This window comes from Acanthamoeba castellanii (assembly GCF_000313135.1).
Source record: "Acanthamoeba castellanii str. Neff unplaced genomic scaffold scf7180000084770, whole genome shotgun sequence".
Taxonomy (NCBI): Eukaryota; Discosea; order Longamoebia; family Acanthamoebidae; genus Acanthamoeba; species Acanthamoeba castellanii.
In genome coordinates, this window is record NW_004457532.1 from 786,277 (window position 1) to 803,634 (window position 17,358).

The following is a 17,358-nucleotide window of genomic DNA, read 5'->3' on the forward strand; positions in this document are numbered from 1 at the left end:
GGCGACACACAGTGGGTTTTCATGATTGTTTTGTCAAACCACGAGAGAGAGAAGACGAACAAAGCGAGGCATGGCGTGAGGTACCCCAAGGCGGCAAGAAGGAAGCAGGTGAGCGGCTCGCAACCTTCATTGGGGTAGTGTGAGCCATGAACGTCAAACACGTCACCCCCAGCATACCGTAATTTGGCCACCAGTTTCGGTTGCACGTGGCTCTTTAAAATCCGCCAATTGGGTGTCAACATATCCGATTGGTCCAGTTCTTTGTCGCTTTTTGTGGTAGATGCATCTCTGGCAGTCCTTCTCCCACACAGAACAGCGCACGATGGCACGCATCGTGCCCGCACATTTGCTGTGTTTTCTTGTACTCGCCTTCTGCTCAACACAAGGTTGCTCCTATCTCTCTCAGTCCTTCTCATTTCAGTTCTAGTTCTGGTTCTTTTGTTGTTCTCAATTCTCCATTTCGCACCTGACGCAGGGCGAGCGCAGACCTTCATCTCAGCCGCCGGTAGCGTCCAGGTGGGCGCTCTCATCTTGTCGGCCATTCAAAACTACCAGGTACCCCAGTCCCCCACCCTACACCTTCTTCTCGTTCTTGTCTCGCCCTCTGCAGAGTACCGAAAAGCGCCGTTCCGGAAGGAGTTTACGTCCGAACTGCGAAGGCACGAAGTCACTGTTGCACTCACACCGTTTGGGGATCACGCGACATGGCCACCAGTTCGTGCAGGAAGACTTCACCCTGCTCTTCAAGCAGGACCAGACCGCCGAGGCGGCCCTGCAGGGAGTCGTGGCCGGTACTATGGTGCGTGCCCGCGAGGCAAACTTGCTTTGTGATGACTGTCCTAGGAACGAATTAATTAGATGGCATGGTGCCAGACTCGAAAAAGAAGATAGTCTGGGTTTTTGCGCTTTGCTTGCGACCAACACTCTCTCCCTCGTGATGACAGGACTTCGCGGCGATGGACGCGCCCTATCCGCCGGAGTGGCTCATGGAGCGAAACGCCATCCACCTGCCGGTTGTCGGCCAGCCGATAGTGCCCGCCTACAACCTCGGCCCCGACACTCCACCCAATAATCAAACCCTGGTTCGTAGCTGTTACTTTGAAATTTTTGTAATTTTTTTATTATAACAATTCAATGACATTTTTAACATTTTGTGGTTTACCGGTTAGGTGCTGAGCGTGCCCGTGCTGGCGGACATATGGTCGGGCAACGTCGTATTCTGGAATGACTCGGCCATCGCGGACCTCAACCCGGGCGTCGCTCTGCCCTTCCAGCCCATCGTGCTCGTGTTCGCCAACGACAGGCGCGGCAGCATCTCCGACTCGTTCGCCAGCGCCTTGGCCTACTGGAATCCCGCGTTCGCCATGTCGATCTACTCCACCAACGACTCGCTGGCCAGCCGGTGGTCCCAGTTTGGCTCTATCGCTCCACGCTCCTACGTCGTCGAACCCGGTGAACAGCAACTGGGCGCCGTTTTGGTACGTGGGTTGCAATTTCTTTTATGTCCGACTAGAGGGAGGCTAACTTGCTGGGAATCACTTCAGGCGATTCCCTACAGCCTCACCTACACCACGGCCGTGTTTGCTGGCCTTGCGAGCCTGCCCTACGCCCAGATGCGAAACAAAGCTGGTACCCCCATTCATTGCACCGACAAAATGAAGATATCTCAATCAGTAATACTCAATTCGTGTCTGACCGCAGGAGCCACGGTGAGTCCGAGCAAAGCGGCCGTACAGTCGGCGCTGGTGGAGGTGCTGGATCGAGTGACCTCGTTGGCGCTCGTGGTGGACGTGCACAACGGCAACCTGTCCACGTCGTGGCCCGTGGTCATGTTCAGCTTCGTCACCACGCAGAAGCACGTCAACTCTTCGGACTGCAACTGGATCACCTACGGCCAGCAGTTGCTCGCCTGGACCCAGCTCAACGAAAAGGCCATCAGCACCACAGAGGCGCTGGGCTTCGTGCCGCTGCCCTTGGCCTACAAACGGTACCATCACCATCAACTCGTCACTATCTCTTCTAATTTATCTGTTTCTGATTGTACCCGCACAGGTTGATCATGGACACCTATGGCCTGCTCTCGTGCAACGGCAAACAGACCTTTACCAGCAAGGTGGTGATCGGCAAGGGTGACAACTTCAAGATCGGACCCATCTGGACTCGGGCCTACCCCTTCGACAGCAATTTCCAGATGACCTTCTACACCGAGACCAACGCTACCAACGCCCTGGCCGAACTCACCGCAAGTACGCGAGAGCAATGGGGCCCATCATCACAGATCTGATTGTGCGCCAGAGTTGCTGACTCTGCTCTCTTTCTACAGACAACGTCGACTTTAGCGTGATCGACTACGACGTTGCCGAGGGCCGATCGGCCCAAGCGAGAAGAGAAGAGAGGGTTTCCTCGCCTGATGAGCTGAGCCTCCCGCTGGTCGCATACGCCATCGGAGCTGGCTACAACGTACGTTACACCCACCGGCTTTTCTTCTTCTTCTTCTTGCAAGCTTGGAAGTGTTGGTTCGACTCAACTCAATTGAGCAGTTACGAACTGCTGACGGCCCCCCAATCGCTGGTGCTGAACCTTACCACGCTGGCGGACATATACCTGGGCACGGTGGACAGGTGGGACCACGCGGCCATCCGCGAGCTCAACCCGACCCTGGCCCACCTCCTCCCCGCCCAGAACATCACCGTGGTCCTGAGCACCTACGACGCTCCCGCTATCACGCGCATCATGACCGAGACCCTGCGCAACGTGAGCCAAACTTTCAGAGAGCTGGTGGTACTCTGACACACACAACACCGCATACGACGCACACGACACACGACGCGCACACGACACACGCAGGCTAACGCGCCATCACAATCAATTGCAGGTGGGCACTGGTGCATCGGTACATTTCCCGGTGGAGGACACAGGAAGGGTGGTGCGGGTGGATGACGTGGCATCTGCGCTGGACCAAAGCGCGTACCGACTGGCCGTATGGCCGCAGGAGCCCATCCGTACGCGGCGCTACTTGGGCTTCGCCGATCTGATCAACGTGCGCGGCGTCCGCGTGTCGGCGTCGGCGGCGACCATCGCCTCCAGCCTGAGCGACTACCGCGCGCTGCCCCTCACTTCCTCTCTCACCAACGGTTCGTGTTCACACGCCCGCGGCACATTTTTTCGACCAGTGGCGGAGTTGAAAACTCACTTGCATTTTTCCTTTGCTGGACACTCAATGCGATCATCGCAGGTGGCGGGCGTGACAGCTGGCCGATGGTGAGCTACGACTACTTCGTGCTGCGCACCGCCTCGATCGTCAACTGCTTGAAGGCGCGCTCGCTGGTTGACTACCTCTATTGGACCCAGGCCTATCCTGAGGCCCTTGCGCTGGCTCAAGAGTGCTGCTCTCTCATCTTATCCCTTGCGGTCTGATTGGTCGTATGCTAACCAACTGCTGCATGTGTACAGAAACTCGCTCACTGTTCCCGATCATGCCGAGGCTAAATCCCGATTGGCGCAAGTCATCGCCAGCACCACTTGCGGCGGCGCGGTGGTGAGCTCGTTCGCCGCGTGCGTCAGCCAGGGCGCCGTGTGCTCCGATCGCGGACTGTGCACCACCGACGGTTTGTGCGTGTGCGACCAGGGCTTCACCGGGATCCACTGCGAGTACCTCAAGTCCGACAGCTCTGGTGATTCGACTGTGGTGCTGGCGGCCGTGCTCGGCTCAGTCATCCCGGTGGTGGTCGTGGGCCTGGTCGTGGCGCTGCTCGTGGTCGGGTTGGTGGTGTGGACGCGGTGGCGGCGGGAGAAGGAAGACGAGTGGGAGGTGGACATGGAGGAGCTGGAGATGGCCGAGGAGCTGGGCACGGGCGGGTTCGGCACGGTGCACAAGGCCGTGTGGAAGGGCACCGAGGTCGCGGTCAAGATGATGATCACCTCCACCAACGCCGCGGCGACCAGAGAACTCGAGCGAAGCTTCAAAGAGGAGGTATGCAATCGCACCACACTCCTATCGATCGACAGTGTTTGGGTGGCAGTCGCTAAGCTGGACTGATGGTTGGGTGGTGGGGACAGGTGCGAGTGATGACGGCGCTGCGGCATCCCAATGTGGTGCTGTTCATGGCGGCGTGCACCAAGCCGCCCAAGATGTGCATCGTCATGGAGTTCATGGCCCTCGGCTCCCTCTTCGACGTACCCACCTCCCCTCCTCCACCTCCTCCGCACATTCCACACACATTCTCAAGCGCACGACTCATCATGATGGATTGCTGGTGCAGTTGCTGCACAACGAGCTGGTGCCGGACATTCCATTCAGCTTGAGGGTCAAGATCGCCTACCAGGCGGCCAAGGGCATGCACTTCCTCCACTCGTCGGGCATCGTGCATCGCGACCTCAAGTCGCTCAACCTGCTGCTCGACTCCAAGTGGAACGTCAAGGTCTCCGACTTTGGTCTCACCCAGTCCAAGGAGCAGCTCGCCCGGCAGGACCACAACAACCGCCAGGCCGAGGGCAGCCTGCACTGGATGGCACCCGAGGTGCTCAACGAGGCACATGAGATCGACTTCATGCTGGCGGACGTGTACGCGTTCGGCATCATCCTCTGGGAGCTCTTAACCCGCGAGCAGCCCTACTATGGCATGACGTACGCCTTCTTCGCCCGTTTTTAGCCACTGTTTACTCGTCAATACGATGGTGTTTGTGTGGCTGGTCGTATAATGGATGAATGTGACAAAATTTATAAACGTGCAGGCCTGCGGCGATCGCGGTGGCGGTGATTCGCGATCACGCGCGGCCACCTCTGCCCAAGGAAGAAGACATGGACGCCGCCACTCCGATCGAGTACATTGAACTCATGAAGAATGCTTGGCATGCAGATCCCGCCATTCGCCCGTCATTCCTGGTACGGAATCGTGATGTGTTTCATAAGTTTGGCGCCGTGTGCGTGCGTGCGTGCGTGCGTGCGTGCGTGCGCGTGTGCGTGTGCGTGCGCGTGTGCGTGTGCGTGCGTGCGTGTGTCTTGCGTTGCCTTGCATGGTCTAAACAGCAAGACATGAAAATGCAGGAGACGATGACGAGGCTCAGCGCAATGGGCGAGAACGGTTCGTGGCTGTCTTCGATGACGTCATCCTCCACGCAGAGCTTCTCCGACCGAATGACCGCCGTCGGCGGTTCGCACAGCAGTTCGCTCAGCCGCCGCTCGATCTGCTCCACCTCGTCATCGGGCGAAGGAGGCTCTCGGTCGAAGGACTCGGGCACCTTGCCCGCCGCTGCTTCGGGCGGCGTGCGCGCACCTGAGGGCGAGGTAACGATCGTGTTCTCGGACATCACGCGCGCCGCCTCGCTCTGGGAGTTCAACGCCGACGCCATGCGCGACGCCACGCTGCTTCACAACGCGCTCCTGCGCGAGCTGCTCACCAAACACCGCGGCTACGAAGTCGTCTTCCTCCGGTACTTGCCCCCTTGGTTGCTTGGCAACTCCTAATAATTCACATGGTAACATATCTACATACCTTTTAAATGGTAACACAACACACAGGGACAGGATCAGCGGGGAGGGGTCGTTTTGTATGGCCTTTGCCAGCACGCTCGATGCGGTCGAGTGGTGCATGGCGGCCCAGCAAGCCCTACTGGACGGAGTGGAGTGGCCCAAGGCGCTGCTCGACCACCCGGGCGCCGCGGAAGAGTGGGACGACATACACGAACGGTACCACTACGCCACCTTAAACCGAACAAGCACGCACAAGCGCACGTTGCGCACATTCCGCACATTTCACACAAACAATGCGGCAGAGCGATCTATCGAGGGCTGCGGGTGCGGATGGGGGTGCACGTGGGTCAGCCGCGCATGATCCGCGACCCGAAGACCCGGCGCGTGGAGTACATCGGGCCGGTGGTCAACGCCGCGGCGCGCATCACCGCCATCACCAACGGCGGCCAGATCGTGATCTCGAGGGAGGCCAAGCTGAAGCTCAAGGGCAGCGCCCTGGGCGAGGAGCGCAGCCGCTACATCAACCTGGGCAAGTTCGAGATGCCCGACAACCCCAAAGGTGCCCACTCCGCCCATGTTTCACGCCAATTTCAACGTGTTGGTAGCTGAACGGAGCTATGCGTGTGTGTCGTGTGTCGTGTGTCGTGTGTCGTGTGTCGTGTGTCGTGTGTCGTGTGTCGTGTGTCGTGTGTCGTGTGTCGTGTGTCGTGTGTCGTGTGTCGTGTGTCGTGTGTCGTGTGTCGTGTGTCGTGTGTCGTGTGTCGTGTGTCGTGTGTCGTGTGTCGTGTGTCGTGTGTCGTGACAAAAGGCTCGACGCTGTTTGAAGTGAAGACGCTAGGACTGGAATCGCGCTTCTTTGTCGACACGGAAGTTGTCGTTGGCGGCGATTCGGATAGCGACGGGGGCAATGCAGTTTCTCTGCGCTCGGTGTCGTCGAACATTCACCGGCAGGACAGGTCGGCAGAGGCCGAGCTGCAGCTGCACGTGGGCGAGGGGCTGGCCTTCAAGGAGGACACCTTCCTCACGTCGGCCAACCTCTGTCGATGGGTCATTGACTTCAACGAGATCTCCCTCGGCAAGCAGGTACAGCCTCCCCCAAAGCCCCCACCACACACAACACACAGCACCCAACACTACTGCAGCTTTTTAACTCCGACACATACATACGCTGTGGCGTGGCCAAAAAGGTGGGGCTGGGGTCGTACGGGGTGGTGTTCAAGGGCAAGTGGAAGGGCGTCGACGTGGCCGTCAAGCGGTTCATCAAGCAGCAGCTCGACGAGCGGCGCTTGCTCGAGTTCCGCGCCGAGATGGCCTTCCTCTCCGAGCTCCACCACCCCAATATCGTCCTCTTCATCGGTACCCCAGGCTGCACCTCACCACCCAATCATCACACCCCTCCATTTCGCACACACAGTGAACACGACACACGCGTGTGACACGTTCCACGACACACACACACGCTGACATAACCGCACGCACGCACGACACGACACCTACACAGGGGCTTGTGTGAAGCGACCCAACCTGTGCATCGTGACGGAGTTCGTCAAGCGCGGCGCGCTCAAGGAGATCATCGCCGACTCCTCCATCCGCCTCCCCTGGCACCGCCGCCTCGGGCTTCTGCGCTCGGCCGCCGTCGGGCTGGCCTATCTGCACACGCGCCAGCCGGCGGGCATCGTGCACCGGGACGTGAAGCCGTCCAACCTGCTGGTGGACGACGAGTGGAACGTGAAGGTGGCCGACTTTGGGTTCGCGCGCATCAAGGAGGACAACGCCACCATGACCCGCTGTGGCACTCCCTGCTGGACCGGTATGTGAAGTGACCACATCACTCCCCTCGCGCGTGTGTGCGGCGGTGTGCATGTGCGGTTGACACGCATGCACACGACACACGACACAACACGACACACGACACACGACACACGACACACGACACACGACACACGACACAACACGACACACGACACACGACACACGACACACGACACACGACACACGACACACGACACACGACACACGACACACGACACACGACACACGACACACGACACACGACACACGACACACGACTGTTTTGCTGACGTGGTGCACATGCGTGGATGGGTGGAACGGGGCTGGCAGCGCCGGAGGTGATCAGGGGGGAGCGGTACTCGGAGAAGGCCGACGTGTACTCGTTCGGCATCATCGTGTGGGAGCTGGTGACGCGCAAGGCGCCCTTTGCCGGGCGCAACTTCATGGGCGTCACGCTCGAGGTGCTCGAGGGTCGCCGCCCGACGGTGCCCGCTGACTGTCCCAAGGCCGTGGCCAAGCTCATGAACAAGTGCTGGCACGCCTCACCGGACAAGCGGCCGAGCATGGACCACGTGGTCGCCGCGCTCGATGGGCTCCTCGGCGCCAGCCACACCAACGACGCGTCCGATGCTGACGTGTAAAGTCACCTTTTTTTAAAACCTTGCAAGGATTTGTTTTCATAATTTAAAATATAAAAAAATAGTAAAGATGGCGGCGCTGCCGAATGCAAGGAACAGCAACAAGAAGCCTCGAGCAAAGCTGCTCGTCGTCCTGCCACGCGCCTCCTTCTTTTCCTCCCGAGGTACACCCTTACACATTTTATTGATTATAAAATCAAATCTAGCAAACAATTCATGATTAAAAATGCATCGCAGCAAGCGAGGGAGAGGAGCGGGCGGCTGGGGAGAAGGAACGAGAGGAGTCGCGCGTCGATTGGTTGGAGCGCAGCGTGCCCGGCCTCAAGTGCCTGCCTGAGGGCCACCGCCTCCTCAGCCGCCGTCTGCGCCACGCCGGCGGTACCTACCACCCCTTGCACCCCCAACCCTCTTCCTTCTCTCTCACGTCAACCAACACGCATCTGCGATGTGCGTGCGCGTGTGCGGTCGTGCGTGTGTGCGTGTGTGCGTGTGCGTCAGGCGAAGGCAGGCAATTCAAGTCGAACGTGGCCTACCGCGCACACCCGCTCCGGCCAAAGGAGTTCATACCCGTGGCAGGTTTGACCACCCGCGCTCGCACAACTGCCTGTGTCAGTGGCGAGTTCTTTGCTGAGTTCATCTGCGCTGTGTCGTGTGTATCGTGTGTATCACCTTTCTCTTTCTTTTGTAGAATTCCATCCGTTCGTGCTGCGGGACAAGAAGCGGGAGATGCAGGAGCTGCTGACCGGGCTCGGCGCTCGCGAGATCGCCCTCGAACACACGTCGCGCAGGGGCACCCTGCGCTTCAAAGGTACGTCTCCACGTATCACACGCCGGGCCGCTTCTATGTTCTCCGTCTCATCGCCATCACACACCGCACACACCGCACACACCGCACGCGCATGTCGCACGTGCGTGCAGGCTCCGAGTCGAAGCGAAAACAAAAGGCCCAGGGGAGCTACATCGAAGAGGACAAGGACGTCGAGCTGAGGCTCGAGCAGCCCACGATTCCTCTCGCTGTCGACCAAGTGCGTTCTCTCGTGTTGTCTGCGTGTTGCGTGTGTGCGGTGTCTGATGTCATACCCCGTCACGTATGCAGGGCAAGGGGCGGTGGTACCACGTGGAGCCGACGTGGCAGGCCTGCACGGCGCTCCGGCGGCGGACCGTGGAGAGCAAGGAGTGTCGGGTGCCGCTGACCATCGCCTCCGATTACGACGTCACGCCGGACCTGGCCGCCGCTTTGCAGAAGTGCGAAGTCCACCTCGGTACGAAAGGCATTCTTGGCATTCCACTTTCTTTGTCGATAGCAACTCACCGTGGTGTGGGCGATCGTGTGTGGATGCAGGCGAGGGGGCGGGCGCGGAGTTCGTCCGCTTTGAGGCGGTGACGCGCGAGTACCGCGTGCGGTTCTTCACCCTCAAGCACTACCAGAAGGCCAACAAGGAGGCCGTTCGCGCGTGGGCGCCGGAGGACGTGGCCGCCTTCTTACGCGCCGCCGACCTCGACCAGCACCTCGACCTCTTTCAGGTTCGTTTTGTGTTTCGTGTTTCGTATTTCGTATTTCGTTTGGGTAGACTCAAACTTTAGCCCAAACACGAAGGGCAAAGGCGGGGCGGAGTTGGTGCACATGACGGACCACCAGCTCTCCAAGATCTATCGCCTCAAGCAGGAACCCGCCGTCCGCGCCCAGCTCCTCGATGCTCTCCAACGGTGCGTGTGTGTCGTGTCGTGCCGTGTGCGTGTGCGGCGCGTATCGCTTACCTTTTCTCACGCGTCGACAGAATAATGGACTCGGTGGAGTGTCGACACCCGGCGCTCGCCGCCGCCGGAGACCACAGCGGGCCGTTGTGCGCGCCCTGCCGGAAGCGGCTCGGGGTCGCCTCGCCCGCGCCCGCCCCACGGTCGCCCCGGCCTGCTGACGTCAGCACCGCCAGCAATCTCAAGAATGCCAAGCGGGCCTACGACAGTGTCGACAGCGACGACGACAATGATGACGTGGGCGGCGCCGGCTATGTTGACGTCCGCGCGATGGACAAGCTCCGACCGCCGCCCGCCGCGACGCAGCCCAACTACGTCGAGGCGCCGCCCGCCGGACCGGCGGCTGCGACCAAGCGCAACGCGAAGAAGGCGGCGGGGGCGGCCAAAAAGCGAAACAAGAGCGAAGCGGCTGTGAATGCGAAGGGCAACGGCAACAGGGGAGGGGCGGCGCCGGACACGGACGACGATGATGAGGAGGATGCGGAGGCAATGGAGCGGATGAAGGTGCGAGCGCGGGCGGTGGCGCGGGAGAACGGCTACGTGTTCCGCGAGATCGACTACCGCGAGCTCGACCTCGAGCAAAAGATCGGCGCCGGCTCCTTCGGCGAAGTCTACAAGGCCACCTGGCGTGGGGCTCCCGGTACGCCTGCACGCCGCGCGCGCACACACACACACACACGCACACCGCACACGCGCGACCGCACACACGTGTCATCGATGAGTTACGTAGGTAGTGACCTTCGTAATGTTATTACGTTAGTGGCGGCCAAGAAGATCATCAACATGGACGACGATGACGACGAAATGGTGGACGAATTCATGCGCGAGGCCGCCATGATGGACCTCCTCGGTACCACTTCCTTTCAACCAGTCAACGCCCACGACCTGTCGCCCTCAACACACGACACACACGACACACACGGCACACACGGCACACGACACACGACACAACACGACACACGGCACAACACGACACACGATACAACACGACACACGACACACTACACACCACACACGACAACACGGCACCACCAGGGAATCATCCGAACATTGTCAAGTTCGTTGGGGCTTGTCTCGGGGTACGTGGTGCTGTCGTTTCGGTTTCTGCTCAGCCAATCGGATCGCGTGGATAAAAGCTAAGACGCTCCAATCACATGCGGCGGGCGGCGGTTGACGGTGGTGGTGGGTTGGGCACAGCCGTTCTGTCTGGTGTCGGCGTTCTGCGCGAACGGGAGCCTCGAGGACCTGCTGCAGAAGGACCACGACCTCCGGCTGCTGAGCAACCGCACCCTCGTCCGCATGGCCATGGACATCGGCGCCGGCATCCTCCACCTCCACCGCGAGGGCGTCATCCACCGCGTACGTCGTTTGTCCCGTGCGCGCGCGTGTGCCGTGTGCTGTGTGTGCGGTCATGTGCGTGTGTCGTGTCGTGTCGTGTAGTGGGCTCATGCGAGAGAGTAGGATATTGCGGCGCGCAACGTGCTGGTGGGAGAGGACTTCACGACGGACTTTGGGTTCGCGCGGATCAAGGAGAAGGGCGGCGACGGCGGCAACACCCAGTCCACCCTGGGTCCCGTGCGCCACATGAGCCCCGAGTCCCTCAAGGAGCGCCGCTACTCGGAGAAGTCCGACGTCTACTCCTTCGGCGTGTTGCTCTACGAGGTCCGCGTCGTGTTGCGTGTCGTGTTGCGTGTCGTGACATGTGTGCCGTGTGCCGTGTGTGCGGTGGCTGACAGTTTGTGGTGGTGGTTGGGGGGGCAATCAGATGTGGATGCGGGAGGCGCCGTACATGGGCACGGGCATGGACCTGCTGCAGATCGCCCTGCGGGTCATGAACGAAGGCCTCCGCCCACCCGTGCCCCCCAACGCTCCCCCCGCCCTCCAGTACGCGTCTTCTCTCAAATTACACGTGTGTCGTGTCGTGTCGTGTCGTGTCGTGTCGTGTCGTGTCGTGTCGTGTCGTGTCGTGTCTGTGTGTTGAGATTGACTGAAGAACGTTCACAGGGCATTGCTCGAGCGGTGTTGGAAGGCCGACCCGACGGAGCGGCCGGACTTGGCGGGCGTGCTGGTGGCCCTGAAGGACCTCTACTGCGAGCTCTGACCGCAGCGCAAGAGAAGAGAGAAATGCGCAGGGAGAAAAGATAAAGAAACAACAGGTCGTCACAGGCCGACGGGGAGCGGAGCGCCGATGGTGCGGGCGTGGTCGCGGGCGAGCTGCTCGAGGTGGGCCACCATTTGGTCGTAGGGCACGAACTGCTTCTCCTTCGTCTTCCGGTTCTCGAACTCCACCCGGCCCTCGTTCTTCATCGCCTTCCCCACCAGCACCATCCACGGGAACCCTACGTGCCACCACACCACTTGAATTAATTGCACATATTTAAAACAATTATTATTATTATACGTACCGAGGAGTTGGGCGCGGTGTAATTTGGCGCCGGGGCTGTCGGCGGAGTCGTCGAGGGCCACGTCGTTGGCGAAGTACGGGCTGCGCTGGAGGTCGGCGTAGAGGTTGCGCGCGTGGGCCTGCACGTCGGCGTCCTTGGGCGTCATGGCCACCACCACCGCCTTGTAGGGCGCCACCGCCACCGGCCACACGATCCCGCGCTCGTCGTGCGACGTCTCCACAATCGACGCCAGCAGACGCGTCACGCCCAACCCGAAGCAGCCCTAACCCGTGCGTGTCGTGTGCTGTTAGCCACCGCACACACGCACACGCACACGCGCGCGTGTACCATTTCGGCGTAGTTGGTGCCGGAGGGGGTGGCGACGCGGGCGTCGAGCTTGGCCGAGTACTTGGTGCCCAGGTAGAACACGTGGCCCACCTCGATGCCCCGGCTGCCCACCAGCTCCCCCTCGCACCCCGCCTCGGCGCACCCGTCCCGCTCCTCCGTCAGCGTAAAGTCGCCCACGGCCTTGGCCGCATCGACGGCCTCGGCCGCCAGCGACTCGTCGACCAGCACCACCGGGCGCGCACCGGCGTCGGCGGCGGCGGCGGGCCGCACGGTGATGTCGACAATCTCGCCAGAGGGTGCGAGGGCGTGTCGGAGGAGGTGGGCCTTGACCTTGAGCTCGTTGACCTGCCGGCCCTTGGGCGCCACCACGGCCCACTCGCGCGCGGCACCGCCTTCCGCGCTGGCCGCGGGCGCTTCCGTGGCCACACGCACGACGTGGACCGAGTAGGGCAAGCTCTCCGAGTCCTTTTAAAACCGCACACACCGCACACACCGCACACGACGCACACGCATGAGTTTCGTTGGTGGTGGCGGTGGTGTGGGGTCAGTACAGCGAGGCCGGCCTGCAGGGCGGGCCAATCGAGCGTCCGGTGGTCGAGTCGGCGGTGGTGCTCGTGGTGATGGAGTAGTCGGCCCCTGGCCTTCTCCGTGTTGGCCGCGTACGTGCACGAGTTGCACCTGCACACGACACACACGACGCACATATTTATATTTATATTTATATTTATATTTATATTTATATTTATATGAGGTGCACGAGTGTACCTCAGAATGGTGTCCTCGCCGATGTTGGCCATGACGTGGAACTCATGGGAGTGGTCGCCGCCAATGTTTCCACTGTCCGCTGTGGGATGGTGGTGCGTTAGTTCGTGCCGACGTGATCTAATAAATAAAAATACATACAATTTCGAGTACAACTTTACATCTTGCATATATAATGTAACATTTCAAAACATATATATATATATTAATACGAACCGGCGGCGATGACGTAGTCGAGCTCGAGCTGGGCGAGGATGCGCTTGTAGGCGCCGACGACGTGCTGGTAGGTGCGCAGCGCGTCGTCCCGGGTGATGTCGAACGAGTACATGTCCTTCATGATGAACTCGCGCCCTCGCATCAGCCCGAACCGCGGGCGCACCTCATCTCTGTACTTCAGTCCTGTGCATGCGCGTGTGCGGTCGTGCGTGTGTGCGTGCGTGAGTGCGTGTGCGGTCGTGCGTGTGTCGTGCGTTGTGAGTAGACACGCACACACGCGGCAAACGGCGCGACTGTACCGATTTGGTAGAGGAGCAGCGGAAGCTGGCGGTAGGAGACGGCCTCGTTGGCGAAGAGCTGCGTTATGAGCTCCTCGTGCGTGGGCGCCAGACAGAAGTCGGCCCCGCGGCGATCCTTCAATCGAAACAGCTACACACACACACACACCACCTCACACAGTGGCCAGTCAGTCTCGTATGCGGTCGTGTGCGGTCAGTGTAGTGTCGTGTCGTGTGTGCGATGGGAGAGTGGGTGACGGACCTCAGGCCCGGACGATTCCCAGCGGCCGGTCTGTTTCCAAATGGCGGCGGAGAGCAGCAGCGGCATCTGCAGCTTCTGCCCGCCTGCACGCGGAGGAGACATCTATATTAGATTCGTGTGTGCGGTGCGCAATGTGTGTGCGGTGTCGTGTTCGATGCGCTGCGTGCGGTGAGTGCGGTGCGTGTGTGTTTGTGTGTGTGCACCATACCTATGCCGCCCATTTCGCGGTCAACGAGCGCGGTGAGCTTCTCAACGGCCCGCACGCCCATCGGCAACAGCGAATAGATGCCACTCCCGGCCTACCAAATAAATAAATAAAATAAAATCCATAATTAAATAAATAACTGGGTGAGTGAGTGATGTGGCGGGGGAATGTGGGGTACCTGGCGCATGATGCCGGCCTGGAGCATGAGACGATGGGAGGCCACCTGCAGCTGCCCGTCCTGCTCGCCGCCGCCGGAGCTGCCCTGTGCTCCCGAGCCCGTTCCGGCGCCCAGCAGCGTCGACACCCGATGTGCCACCGGCAAGCTGTGTTTATTATTTATCAAATAATAATGGAAATAGATGAGCATGCAAAGAATATAAATGCAGTTTGATCGGTGAAAATAAGAATAAGACTAATTTTAATATATTAAAATGTCGTAATTTTATGGGTACGTTGCGCCGGGGCTGGTGGTGAGCGAGCGCCGGAGGAGTGGGGCGCGCTGTGGCGGATGCCAAAGTGCGTTGGTGCGCGAGGCCACCAGCCTCCGGGCAGTGACGCACAACCCTCGCCGCATCTTGCTCTTTGTGCAATTTGTGCCGACGAGAAAAGAAAACAAAGGAAATTCTATTTTCACAATCTGACAGTCGCTGGAAATTCTTGGAGAGTTGGGAGCGTTTCGCCACAACCTGGTCTACAACAACGGAGATCGTTCGTTCGGCAGAAATCAAACGAAAGGTCACGTGTGGTCGTCTCTTCGCCTCAGTTCGCGGACCTCCTGTAAACTCCACCAGAGCGAACCAACAACACCACAAGCACTCTTAGGGCCAAACAACAACAACAACCGTACCCAAGTCTTCACACCAGTACATGGACCCTTATCTCTTAGTTTTTCTTGTTCGTGCGTGCCGCACACAACCTGCAACCTCCTCCTTGTGTCTATCTGTGGAATGCACACACTCATGCTGGAATGTGTGACACCACCAGCCAGCTGAACAATGAGTACCAGTACCGTCGCGCGTAGCAGGAACGACCACTCGTCGGCCGGACAACACGGGCGGGGCACCACGCGCCCCATCTTCGGGGTGCTCACCCAGCCTGTCGACACTGAGGAGCGGTTCATGACCTTCACCAAGGAGTACAGCGAGTACATCCCGGCCTCCTTCGTACGCTGGCTCGAGTCCGGCGGCGCCCGCGTCATCGCCATCCAGTTGCGTCCTCCCCTCAATCAGTCAAGAAATCGAGAGTTTCTTCTGATGATTTCTTTCTTTCTTTCTTTCTCTGGTCGTTGCACAGTTACGACACCGACGAGGAAGAGCTGCGACACCTTTTCGATAGCATCAACGGCTTGCTCTTGACTGGCGGTGAGATCCTCGATGTCGCGTATGTCCACCACCACTTTTGCATTTGTGTTGCGCTTGTGAGTGTGTCATGCGGAACTCACGCTGGGATTGTGTGAGTGTAGGAACTCGACGTACGGAATGACGGCCCGAAAGCTGTTCCAGTGGGCGATGGAGTCCTACGACGCCGGGCAGGAGTTCCCGATTTACGGGACTTGTCAGGGCATCCAGCTGCTCTCCATGCTCACCTCTGGCAACTCTGAAATCAAAGAAGACTGCAAGGTACACACAACGCCGACACAATTGGGGTTCAACACACGCGGTGTAGGTGCTCACGTCAAATGTTTGACACCCCACGGAGCAGGCCACGCTGGGCATCTCGAAGCCGCTCCACTTCACCGAGCACGCGCGAGAGAGCAGACTCTTCAGCTCGCTCTCGCCTCAACTGTACGACATGCTCGCCACCAAGCCCTGCGGCGAGCACCTGCACAGCTCCTGCATCACCACCAAGGCCTTCAAAGGTACTCCTACCACACACACACACACACACACACACACACACACACACATTGATCTGGCACCCGGCAGAGCACAAGGGGCTGCGCGATATGTTCAACGTGCTGGTGGTGAACCACGACGCAGAGGGGTTGGAGTTCGTGTCGTGCGTCGAGGGCAAGCGGTATCCGTTCTACGCCAGCCAGTTCCACCCCGAGCGGGCCGGATGGGAGTGGAACGAGGAGGAGCAGATTGACCACTCGCCCGAGGTCGTGCTGGCCTTCCAGCACCTGGCCTCCTTCCTCGTGTCGGAGGCCTGCAAGAACGACCACCGCTTCGTTGATCGGGACGAGGAGGAACGGCGGCAGCTCTACAACACGCCGCCACACCTGGTCGCCACCCAGAAGGAGTCCAAGATGTACGTCCAGACCTACTTCTGGAAGCACGGCGAGCGATGCAAGTAAACGAGAACTATCAGTTCCGTTGCATTTTCTTTATTTTTGGTTTATCTTTGTTTCCTTTTGCATGTCACACAAACCATATTTAGACAAAGAAAAAAAGGAAAGGGAAAAGCCTTGACGAAAGAGGTCAAGTGGTAGATGGCTTTCATCTGGCAGCCGTATTGTTGTCGTTGGAGGGCAGGTAGTGGGTCGAGGGCTCAGAGTGTTTGTTGCTCCACTTTGACGTCCTGGAACAGGGCGATGGGCTGCCAACCGGCTTGGGTGTCCTCCGCTTCCGCTCGTCCTCTTCCATTCTCGTCCTCTTCCTCGCCGGTTGGTAAGGGCCGTTGGTGACTCTGGCCCGAGCCGGGCTCGGGGGCAGTAGCGGCACAATGTTGTAGCGGAAGAAGTTACCGAGGACGACCTGGCACAGCACGATGTAGAGGACGTGGATCTTTTCGTAGAGCTCGATCGCCTGGGTCACCCTCAGGAGGACCTGCCCGACTTTCGGCGCATCTTCCCTCTGCCACTTCCTCTTCCTATCGCCTGCCCTCGTGGTCTCTTTGTCGCGGCCCTCCACTTCGGGCTGCGTCTTGCGTGGAACGAAGCAGACACAGAAGAAGGCGACCCAGATGGAAACGGCACCACAAGGGCCGACGAAAGCCAGAGCCACCAGGAACGCCAGGAAGAAGAGGGAGGTGGTCTTCAGAGAAGGCGACATGATCGAGCTATCAACACCTTTCGGGATGGTGTGGTGGTGCTGTTGTGCGGCTTAGGTGGTGTGATGGGTTGCGGGAACAAGACAACAAACGGCCACTTCCGAAAACCTCTGGTGTCCGTTTCGCCTGTTTTCTGGGCATGCAAGGGTGAAGCTGATTGGCCAGTTGTTCCCAATCCAGTCTCGCTTTTTGGACTTCCGTGTCGACATGAAACGTTTCTGTTGCAGTCTACTGATGGGGCTCGTTACACTGCAC

At 59.5% G+C, this 17,358-nt stretch overlaps 4 protein-coding genes and 1 pseudogene across 4 annotated transcripts; 3 read left to right on the top strand and 2 right to left on the bottom strand.

Moving 5' to 3' along the window:
* Positions 1-477: 477 nt before the first annotated feature.
* On the top strand, positions 478-7,905 carry ACA1_267080 (serine/threonine protein kinase, putative; the record flags this gene model as incomplete). The annotated part of the gene is made up of 22 exons (XM_004341488.1): positions 478-555; positions 725-799; positions 945-1,082; positions 1,170-1,478; positions 1,545-1,629; positions 1,702-1,987; positions 2,053-2,246; positions 2,324-2,460; positions 2,512-2,781; positions 2,876-3,134; positions 3,236-3,383; positions 3,454-3,973; positions 4,060-4,176; positions 4,263-4,627; positions 4,735-4,885; positions 5,030-5,433; positions 5,522-5,689; positions 5,776-6,032; positions 6,282-6,556; positions 6,661-6,829; positions 6,975-7,283; positions 7,595-7,905. Coding segments are annotated over 22 exons (5,025 nt in total), but the record flags the coding sequence as incomplete, so codon positions are not given.
* Positions 7,906-7,972: 67 nt separating this feature from the next.
* Positions 7,973-11,758, top strand: ACA1_267090 (protein kinase domain containing protein; the record flags this gene model as incomplete). Its single annotated transcript, XM_004341489.1, has 15 exons — positions 7,973-8,066; positions 8,140-8,280; positions 8,401-8,478; positions 8,591-8,710; positions 8,821-8,927; positions 8,999-9,164; positions 9,245-9,426; positions 9,500-9,609; positions 9,681-10,297; positions 10,418-10,507; positions 10,693-10,736; positions 10,855-11,016; positions 11,119-11,319; positions 11,423-11,512; positions 11,651-11,758. 15 exons carry the CDS (start codon positions 7,973-7,975, stop codon positions 11,756-11,758), a joined length of 2,310 nt encoding a protein of 769 aa, XP_004341537.1.
* Positions 11,759-11,817: 59 nt separating this feature from the next.
* Positions 11,818-14,686, bottom strand: ACA1_267100 (prolyltrna synthetase, mitochondrial, putative; the record flags this gene model as incomplete). The annotated part of the gene is made up of 11 exons (XM_004341490.1): positions 11,818-11,996; positions 12,063-12,324; positions 12,390-12,854; positions 12,941-13,067; positions 13,155-13,233; positions 13,368-13,550; positions 13,667-13,796; positions 13,908-13,990; positions 14,116-14,206; positions 14,291-14,435; positions 14,565-14,686. The coding sequence occupies 11 exons, from the start codon at positions 14,684-14,686 to the stop codon at positions 11,818-11,820; spliced, it is 1,866 nt and encodes a 621-aa protein (XP_004341538.1).
* A 421-nt stretch (positions 14,687-15,107) lies between these two features.
* ACA1_267110 (uncharacterized protein) lies at positions 15,108-16,408 on the top strand (the record flags this gene model as incomplete). Its single annotated transcript, XM_004341491.1, has 5 exons — positions 15,108-15,319; positions 15,406-15,492; positions 15,575-15,731; positions 15,814-15,970; positions 16,038-16,408. The coding sequence occupies 5 exons, from the start codon at positions 15,108-15,110 to the stop codon at positions 16,406-16,408; spliced, it is 984 nt and encodes a 327-aa protein (XP_004341539.1).
* Positions 16,409-16,602: 194 nt separating this feature from the next.
* Positions 16,603-17,105, bottom strand: ACA1_267120 (annotated as a pseudogene).
* Positions 17,106-17,358: the final 253 nt, after the last annotated feature.